General features: G+C 47.6%; 1 protein-coding gene across 1 annotated transcript in view; it reads left to right on the top strand.

The window, feature by feature from the left end:
* Positions 1 to 908: 908 nt before the first annotated feature.
* The window catches only part of pparg (peroxisome proliferator-activated receptor gamma), a gene marked incomplete at its 5' end in the record, with an annotated part of 161,948 nt that continues 152,857 nt past the window's right edge, over positions 909 to 9,999 (top strand). Inside the window, 2 exons of the mRNA XM_084315972.1 lie at positions 909 to 913; positions 1,824 to 2,104. Coding sequence (XP_084172098.1) covers positions 909 to 913; positions 1,824 to 2,104 — 286 coding nt within the window. The remainder of the gene's footprint in view (positions 914 to 1,823; positions 2,105 to 9,999) is intronic.

Genomic DNA, 9,999 nt, shown 5'->3' with positions numbered 1-9,999 from the left:
AACTCGTACACCTACTGTAAATTGTACCTAAATTGCACCTCATCCCATTTCTGCCTTGCACTATATAGTATTGTATATTAGTACACTGCACAGTATTGTATATTATATGGTAACTCAGTTACGTCTATTCTGCATCGAACATTGTACATATGTCTAAACTGAACACTGTGACCTCATTTTTTTTTACTTCTAATTTTACTATGTTATTTTATTTCATACTTATCTTGTCTTGCACAGTCTCTGGAGCGTAACAGTAAGAAGCATTTTGTATAAAAGTATTCTGTACTTCTGTATGACAACTATTAAAGAAACTTGAAACTTGAACTTGAAGTGGCACACGATGAAGAGATGGGCCTTCAAAAGTCCTGTGCACATCCCTGTTCATATATCATTGTTATTATTTTTGCAGCTGATAAGTAATAACCTAATAATGTTGTGATACTGAACAAAATATCTCACATGCAGGATCCAGGTGACAGCAGCCTAGATGGTGGCGCTTCATTAACCGACAGTGAGCTGGAAAACATACATCGCAACATGTGTGCGTTGCTCATGGGACGGGGTTGCACCGTGCAAGATGCGCCAACTCGCCAATTACCCACCTGGCTACTTTGCATAAAAATAGCGCAGGTCGTCAGGTGTGTTCAAATAGACTGCACAGACTAAATACAAAACTTGTGAATGAAATGTGTTACATTCCATTCCTAGAGGCAATTAGGCATTGTCTTTAGTCTGTGCAAACGCGAGGGAAAACGCGCGTGCACTTGGCGTCATTAAAACACCGTGCAACCAGCTTTGAAGCCAGAAACGCATGCCTGGCAACACGCCAGGGCACAGATCACAGTGTCGTCATGCAGCCAACATGCAACATGCCAGGGCACAGATCACAGTGTCTTCATGCAGCCAACATGAAGTGAGGTATAGAGGGTCCAATCTTTGGAATGCAGCTGATCCTATGCTGAGGAAATCTACATCTCTGCTTATTTTTTAAGCAAACTTAAAAAGAATTTGGCTATAGGGCGACAATAATGTGGTCAAGAGGCATGGTTTCTATCTTGAGCCTTAACTGCCGTGGTTTATTTATTCACATGGCAGAGCAGCAGTTCTACAGGTCTCATCTCACTGAGAGGCTGGGGGAAAGAGAAAGAATGGGAGGAGACATCTCTATTTATACTCGCCACCTGGTGGTGTTCCTGAGTGGCTCCGCCTAGAGCGCCCTCTAGTGGAAACAGTTATATATGCAGTTAGACAGTTACTAGTGGAAACAGTTATATATGCAGTTAGACAGTTACTAACAATCCTACACAGAACCTCTGATCTCAACACTCCCACTTAGGGTTTGTATTAGCATACTGGATAACTTCTTTGAAAAACATTTGACAAAGGAAATAATATAATCCAAAACATCAACAGGGTATTACACATTAAACATGACTGAGCATTAGGCAGGTGGGTGGGTGGTTATGAATTATTATGTATACAGTATAATGTACTGTGTGTATGTATGTTTGTTTGTGTTAACACATATCTTTTGAATGTATTACTGGTATTCTTTTAATAATATGTATATTTTTGTATGTTTGATTTTAACAAAACAGGGGACGTTCTCGATACGCCTCTATAGGCTTCTAAACTTCTCCTGCACAATATGGTTATTATGTTTTTTTTTTTTTTTTTTTTTTTTTTATCTTTACTTTTGTTTAACTCTGTGTTAATAAATACAAATACAAACATGCAACCAGCCAGGGTGCAGATCCCAGCGTCTTCTGTCCACATGCAGCTGGGTTCAGGAGAGCCTCTGTAACCAACCATCTGACCTCCAGGTCAGCTCTGTGCTGCCGTCCAGGCAACTGGCATCTGAGGCACAGAGGCGGCACAGAGGCGGCACAGAGGCGGCACAGAGGCGGCACAGAGGCGGCACAGAGGCGGCACAGAGGCGGCACAGAGGCGGCACAGAGGCGGCACAGAGGCGGCACAGAGGCGGCACAGAGGCGGCACAGAGGCGGCACAGAGGGGGCACAGAGGCGGCACAGAGGCGGCACAGAGGGCAGTGTTGCGTTCGAGGCAGGTTTCTTTCTGCAGGCCAGTCTGGGTCTGCTGAGAGGTTCTACTGAGAGGTTCTGCTGAGAGGTTCTGCTGAGAGGTTCTGCTGAGAGGTTCTGCTGAGAGGTTCCACTGAGAGGTTCTGCTGAGAGGTTCTGCTGAGAGGTTCTGCTGAGAGGTTCTACTGAGAGGTTCTCCTGAGAGGTTCTACTGAGAGGTTCTGCTGAGAGGTTCTACTGAGAGGTTCTGCTGAGAGGTTCTGCTGAGAGGTTCTACTGAGAGGTTCTCCTGAGAGGTTCTACTGAGAGGTTCTGCTGAGAGGTTCTACTGAGAGGTTCTGCTGAGAGGTTCTGCTGAGAGGTTCTACTGAGAGGTTCTCCTGAGAGGTTCTACTGAGAGGTTCTGCTGAGAGGTTCTCCTGAGAGGTTCTACTGAGAGGTTCTCCTGAGAGGTTCTCCTGAGAGGTTCTCCTGAGAGGTTCTACTGAGAGGTTCTACTGAGAGGTTCTACTGAGAGGTTCTCCTGAGAGGTTCTCCTGAGAGGTCCTGCTGAGAGGTTCTACTGAGAGGTTCTACTGAGAGGTTCTCCTGAGAGGTTCTACTGAGAGGTTCTACTGAGAGGTTCTCCTGAGAGGTTCTCCTGAGAGGTCCTGCTGAGAGGTTCTACTGAGAGGTTCTACTGAGAGGTTCTACTGAGAGGTTCTACTGAGAGGTTCTACTGAGAGGTTCTCCTGAGAGGTTCTACTGAGAGGTTCTCCTGAGAGGTTCTACTGAGAGGTTCTCCTGAGAGGTTCTACTGAGAGGTTCTCCTGAGAGGTTCTACTGAGAGGTTCTCCTGAGAGGTTCTACTGAGAGGTTCTCCTGAGAGGTTCTACTGAGAGGTTCTACTGAGAGGTTCTACTGAGAGGTTCTGCTGAGAGGTTCTACTGAGAGGTCCTACTGAGAGGTTCTCCTGAGAGGTTCTACTGAGAGGTTCTACTGAGAGGTTCTACTGAGAGGTTCTCCTGAGAGGTTCTACTGAGAGGTCCTACAAAGAGGTTCTACTGAGAGGTTCTACTGAGAGGTTCTTCTGAGAGGTTCTACTGAGAGGTTCTTCTGAGAGGTTCTACTGAGAGGTCCTACTAAGAGGTTCTCCTGAGAGGTTCTGAGAGGTTCTCCTGAGAGGTTCTACTGAGAGGTTCTTCTGAGAGGTTCTACTGAGAGGTTCTACTGAGAGGTTCTCCTGAGAGGTTCTACTGAGAGGTTCTACTAAGAGGTTCTCCTGAGAGGTTCTACTGAGAAGTTCTACTAAGAGGTTCTCCTGAGAGGTTCTACTGAGAGGTTCTACTAAGAGGTTCTCCTGAGAGGTTCTACTGAGAAGTTCTACTAAGAGGTTCTCCTGAGAGGTTCTACTGAGAGGTTCTACTGAGAGGTTCTTCTGAGAGGTTCTACTGAGAAGTTCTACTAAGAGGTTCTTCTGAGAGGTTCTCCTGAGAGGTTCTACTGAGAGGTTCTACTGATAGGTTCTACTGAGAGGTTCTACTGAGAGATTCTCCTAAGAGGTTCTCCTGAGAGGTTCTACTGAGAGGTTCTCCTGAGAGGTTCTACTGAGAAGTTCTCCTGAGAGGTCCTACTGAGAGGTTCTACTGAGAGGTTCTACTGAGAGGTTCTCCTGAGAGGTTCTCCTGAGAGGTTCTCCTGAGAGGTTCTACTGAGAGGTTCTACTGAGAGGTTCTACTGAGAGGTCCTGCTGAGAGGTTCTACTGAGAGGTTCTCCTGAGAGGTTCTCCTGAGAGGGTCTACTGAGAGGTTCTACTGAGAGGTTCTCCTGAGAGGTTCTACTGAGAGGTTCTACTGAGAGGTTCTCCTGAGAGGTTCTACTGAGAGGTTCTCCTAAGAGGTTGTCCTGATAGGTTCTACTGAGAGGTTCTACTAAGGGGTTCTCCTGAGAGGTTCTACTGAGAGGTTCTACTGAGATGTTCTCCTAAGAGGTTGTCCTGATAGGTTCTACTGAGAGGTTCTACTGAGAGGTTCTACTGAGATGTTCTCCTAAGAGGTTGTCCTGATAGGTTCTACTGAGAGGTTCTACTAAGGGGTTCTCCTGAGAGGTTCTACTGAGAGGTTCTACTGAGAGGTTCTCCTGAGAGGTTCTACTGAGAGGTTCTACTGAGAGGTTCTTCTAAGAGGTTCTCCTGAGAGGTTCTCCTGAGAGGTTCTACTGAGAGGTTCTCCTGAGAGGTTCTACTGAGAGGTTCTACTGAGAGGTTCTACTGAGAGGTTCTGCTGAGAGGTTCTACTGAGAGGTCCCACTGAGAGGTTCTACTGAGAGGTTCTACTGAGAGGTTCTACTTAGAGGTTCTCCTAAGAGGTTCTCCTGAGAGGTTCTACTGAGAGGTTCTACTGAGAGGTCCTACTGAGAGGTTCTCCTGAGAGGTTCTACTGAGAGGTTCTCCTGAGAGGTTCTACTGAGAGGTTCTACTTAGAGGTTCTCCTGAGAGGTTCTACTGAGAGGTTCTCCTGAGAGGTCCTACTGAGAGGTTCTACTGAGAGGTTCTCCTGAGAGGTTCTACTGAGAGGTTCTGCTTAGAGGTTCTACTGAGAGGTTCTACTGAGAGGTCCTGCTTAGAGGTTCTACTGAGAGGTTCTACTGAGAGGTCCTACTGAGAGGTTCTACTCAGAGGTTCTCCTGAGAGGTTCTCCTGAGAGGTTCTACTGAGAGGTTCTGCTTAGAGGTTCTACTGAGAGGTCCTACTGAGAGGTTCTACTGAGAGGTTCTACTGAGAGGTCCTACTGAGAGGTTCTACTCAGAGGTTATCCTGAGAGGTCCTACTGAGAGGTTCTACTGAGAGGTTCTACTGAGAGGTTCTACTGAGAGGTCCTACTGAGAGGTTCTACTGAGAGGTTCTACTGAGAGGTCCTACTGAGAGGTTCTGAGAGGTTCTACTGAGAGGTTCTACTGAGAGGTCCTACTGAGAGGTTCTCCTGAGAGGTTCTACTGAGAGGTCCTACTGAGAGGTTCTGAGAGGTTCTACTGAGAGGTTCTACTGAGAGGTTCTCCTGAGAGGTTCTACTGAGAGGTTCTACTGAGAGGTTCTACTGAGAGGTTCTCCTGAGAGGTTCTCCTGAGAGGTTCTACTGAGAGGTTCTACTGAGAGGTTCTCCTGAGAGGTTCTACTGAGAGGTTCTACTGAGAGGTTCTCCTGAGAGGTTCTCCTGATAGGTCCTGCTGAGAGGTTCTACTGAGAGGTTCTACTGATAGGTTCTACTGAGAGGTCCTACTGAGAGGTTCTTCTGAGAGGTTCTACTGAGAGGTTCTACTGAGAGGTTCTACTGAGAGGTTCTCCTGAGAAGTTCTACTGAGAGGTTCTCCTGAGAGGTCCTACTGAGAGGTTCTACTGAGAGGTTCTACTGAGAGGTCCTACTGAGAGGTTCTCCTGAGAGGTTCTACCGAGAGGTTCTACTGAGAGGTTCTACTGAGAGGTTCTCCTGAGAGGTTCTACTGAGAGGTCCTACAAAGAGGTTCTACTGAGAGGTTCTACTGAGAGGTTCTACTGAGAGGTCCTACTGAGAGGTTCTACTGAGAGGTTCTCCTGAGAGGTTCTACTGAGAGGTTCTACTTAGAGGTTCTCCTGAGAGGTTCTACTGAGAGGTTCTCCTGAGAGGTCCTACTGAGAGGTTCTACTGAGAGGTTCTCCTGAGAGGTTCTACTGAGAGGTTCTGCTTAGAGGTTCTACTGAGAGGTTCTACTGAGAGGTCCTGCTTAGAGGTTCTACTGAGAGGTTCTACTGAGAGGTCCTACTGAGAGGTTCTACTCAGAGGTTCTCCTGAGAGGTTCTCCTGAGAGGTTCTACTGAGAGGTTCTGCTTAGAGGTTCTACTGAGAGGTCCTACTGAGAGGTTCTACTGAGAGGTTCTACTGAGAGGTCCTACTGAGAGGTTCTACTCAGAGGTTCTCCTGAGAGGTCCTACTGAGAGGTTCTACTGAGAGGTTCTACTGAGAGGTTCTACTGAGAGGTCCTACTGAGAGGTTCTACTGAGAGGTTCTACTGAGAGGTCCTACTGAGAGGTTCTGAGAGGTTCTACTGAGAGGTTCTACTGAGAGGTCCTACTGAGAGGTTCTCCTGAGAGGTTCTACTGAGAGGTCCTACTGAGAGGTTCTGAGAGGTTCTACTGAGAGGTTCTACTGAGAGGTTCTCCTGAGAGGTTCTACTGAGAGGTTCTACTGAGAGGTTCTACTGAGAGGTTCTCCTGAGAGGTTCTCCTGAGAGGTTCTACTGAGAGGTTCTACTGAGAGGTTCTCCTGAGAGGTTCTACTGAGAGGTTCTACTGAGAGGTTCTCCTGAGAGGTTCTCCTGATAGGTCCTGCTGAGAGGTTCTACTGAGAGGTTCTACTGATAGGTTCTACTGAGAGGTCCTACTGAGAGGTTCTTCTGAGAGGTTCTACTGAGAGGTTCTACTGAGAGGTTCTACTGAGAGGTTCTCCTGAGAAGTTCTACTGAGAGGTTCTCCTGAGAGGTCCTACTGAGAGGTTCTACTGAGAGGTTCTACTGAGAGGTCCTACTGAGAGGTTCTCCTGAGAGGTTCTACCGAGAGGTTCTACTGAGAGGTTCTACTGAGAGGTTCTCCTGAGAGGTTCTACTGAGAGGTCCTACAAAGAGGTTCTACTGAGAGGTTCTACTGAGAGGTTCTACTGAGAGGTTCTACTGATAGGTTCTACTGAGAGGTTCTTCTGAGAGGTTCTACTGAGAGGTTCTCCTGAGAGGTTCTACTGATAGGTTCTACTAAGAGGTTCTCCTGAGAGGTTCTACTGAGAAGTTCTACTAAGAGGTTCTACTGAGAGGTTCTACTAAGAGGTTCTCCTGAGAGGTTCTACTGAGAGGTTCTACTGAGAGGTTCTCCTGAGAGGTTCTACTGAGAGGTTCTACTGAGAGGTTCTTCTGAGAGGTTCTACTGAGAAGTTCTACTAAGAGGTTCTTCTGAGAGGTTCTCCTGAGAGGGTCTACTGAGAGGTTCTACTGAGAGGTTCTCCTAAGAGGTTCTCCTGAGAGGTTCTACTGAGAGGTTCTCCTGAGAGGTTCTACTGAGAGGTTCTCCTGAGCGGTCCTACTGAGAGGTTCTCCTGAGAGGTTCTGCTGAGAGGTTCTACTGAGAGGTTCTCCTGAGAGGTTCTCCTGAGAGGTTCTCCTGAGAGGTTCTACTGAGAGGTTCTACTGAGAGGTCCTGCTGAGAGGTTCTACTGAGAGGTTCTCCTGAGAGGTTCTCCTGAGAGGGTCTACTGAGAGGTTCTACTGAGAGGTTCTCCTGAGAGGTTCTACTGAGAGGTTCTACTGAGAGGTTCTCCTGAGAGGTTCTACTGAGAGGTTCTCCTAAGAGGTTGTCCTGATAGGTTCTACTGAGAGGTTCTACTAAGGGGTTCTCCTGAGAGGTTCTACTGAGAGGTTCTACTGAGATGTTCTCCTAAGAGGTTGTCCTGATAGGTTCTACTGAGAGGTTCTACTGAGAGGTTCTACTGAGATGGTCTCCTAAGAGGTTGTCCTGATAGGTTCTACTGAGAGGTTCTACTAAGGGGTTCTCCTGAGAGGTTCTACTGAGAGGTTCTACTGAGAGGTTCTACTGAGAGGTTCTCCTGAGAGGTTCTACTGAGAGGTTCTACTGAGAGGTTCTTCTAAGAGGTTCTCCTGAGAGGTTCTCCTGAGAGGTTCTCCTGAGAGGTTCTACTGAGAGGTTCTACTGAGAGGTTCTACTGAGAGGTTCTGCTGAGAGGTTCTACTGAGAGGTTCTACTGAGAGGTCCTACTGAGAGGTTCTCCTGAGCGGTTCTACTGAGAGGTTCTACTCAGAGGTTCTCCTGAGAGGTTCTACTGAGAGGTTCTACTTAGAGGTTCTACTGAGAGGTCCTACTGAGATGTTCTACTGAGAGGTTCTACTGAGAGGTTCTACTGAGAGGTTCTCCTGAGAGGTTCTACTGAGAGGTTCTGCTTAGAGGTTCTACTGAGAGGTTCTACTGAGAGGTCCTGCTTAGAGGTTCTACTGAGAGGTTCTACTGAGAGGTCCTACTGAGAGGTTCTACTCAGAGGTTCTCCTGAGAGGTTCTCCTGAGAGGTTCTACTGAGAGGTTCTGCTTAGAGGTTCTACTGAGAGGTCCTACTGAGAGGTTCTACTGAGAGGTTCTACTGAGAGGTCCTACTGAGAGGTTCTACTCAGAGGTTCTCCTGAGAGGTTCTCCTGAGAGGTTCTACTGAGAGGTTCTGCTGAGAGGTTCTACTGAGAGGTCCTACTGAGAGGTTCTACTGAGAGGTTCTACTGAGAGGTTCTACTGAGAGGTTCTCCTGAGAGGTCCTACTGAGAGGTTCTACTGAGAGGTTCTACTGAGAGGTTCTACTGAGAGGTCCTACTGAGAGGTTCTACTGAGAGGTTCTACTGAGAGGTTCTACTGAGAGGTCCTACTGAGAGGTTCTACTGAGAGGTTCTACTGAGAGGTTCTACTGAGAGGTTCTACTGAGAGGTTCTACTGAGAGGTTCTGAGAGGTTCTACTGAGAGGTTCTACTGAGAGGTCCTACTGAGAGGTTCTCCTGAGAGGTTCTACTGAGAGGTCCTACTGAGAGGTTCTGAGAGGTTCTACTGAGAGGTTCTACTGAGAGGTTCTACTGAGAGGTCCTACAAAGAGGTTCTACTGAGAGGTTCTACTGAGAGGTTCTACTGAGAGGTTCTACTGAGAGGTTCTCCAAGGAGGTTCTACTGAGAGGTTCTACTGAGAGGTCCTACTGAGAGGTTCTGCTGAGAGGTTCTACTGAGAGGTCCTACTGAGAGGTTCTCCTGAGAGGTTCTACTGAGAGGTTCTACTGAGAGGTTCTACTGAGAGGTTCTCCTGAGAGGTTCTACTGAGAGGTCCTACAAAGAGGTTCTACTGAGAGGTTCTACTGAGAGGTTCTACTGAGAGGTTCTACTGAGAGGTTCTACTGAGAGGTCCTACTGTGAGGTTCTGCTGAGAGGTTCTACTGAGAGGTTCTACTGAGAGGTTCTTCTGAGAGGTTCTCCTAAGAGGTTCTCCTGGGAGGTTCTACTGCGAGGTTCTCCTGAGAGGTTCTACTGAGAGGTTCTCCTAAGAGGTTCTCCTGAGAGGTTCTACTGAGAGGTTCTACTGAGAGGTTCTTCTGAGAGGTCCTGCTGAGAGGTTCTACTGAGCGGTTCTCCTGAGAGGTTCTACTGAGAGGTTCTACTGAGAGGTCCTGCTGAGAGGTTCTACTGAGAGGTTCTGCTGAGAGGTTCTACTGAGAGGTTCTGCTGAGAAGTTCTACTGAGAGGTTCTACTGAGAGGTTCTTCTGAGAGGTTCTCTTGAGAGGTTCTACTGAGAGGTTCTTCTGAGAGGTCCTACTGAGAGGTTCTGCTGAGAGGTTCTACTGAGAGGTTCTCCTAAGAGGTTCTCCTGAGAGGTTCTACTGAGAGGTTCTCCTAAGAGGTTCTACTGAGAGGTTCTACTGAGAGGTTCTCCTAAGAGGTTCTACTGAGAGGTTCTACTGAGAGGTTCTCCTGAGAGGTTCTACTGAGAGGTCCTACTGAGAGGTTCTACTGAGAGGTTCTACTGAGAGGTTCTACTGAGAGGTCGAGAGGTTCTACTGAGAGGTCCTACTGAGAGGTTCTACTGAGAGGTTCTACTGAGAGGTTCTCCTGAGAGGTTCTACTGAGAGGTTCTACTGAGAGGTTCTACTGAGAGGTCATACTGAGAGGTTCTCCTGAGAGGTTCTACTGAGAGGTTCTACTGAGAGGTTATGCTGAGAGGTTCTACTGAGAGGTTCTACTGAGAGGTCCTACTGAGAGGTTCTACTGAGAGGTTCTCCTAAGAGGTTCTACTGAGAGGTTCTACTGAGAGGTTCTACTGAGAGGTTCTACTGAGAGGTTCTCCTGAGAGGTTCTACTGAGAGGTTCTCCTGAGAGGTTCTACTGAGAGGTTCTCCTGAGAGGTTCTACTGAGAGGTTC

The sequence above is a fragment of the Notolepis coatsorum genome (genome assembly GCF_963971535.1).
Source record: "Notolepis coatsorum genome assembly, chromosome: 6".
Lineage (NCBI taxonomy): Eukaryota > Metazoa > Chordata > Actinopteri > Aulopiformes > Paralepididae > Notolepis > Notolepis coatsorum.
The sequence above is the reverse complement of the archived record's forward strand: the minus strand, read 5'-3'. Positions and strand labels throughout refer to the sequence as shown.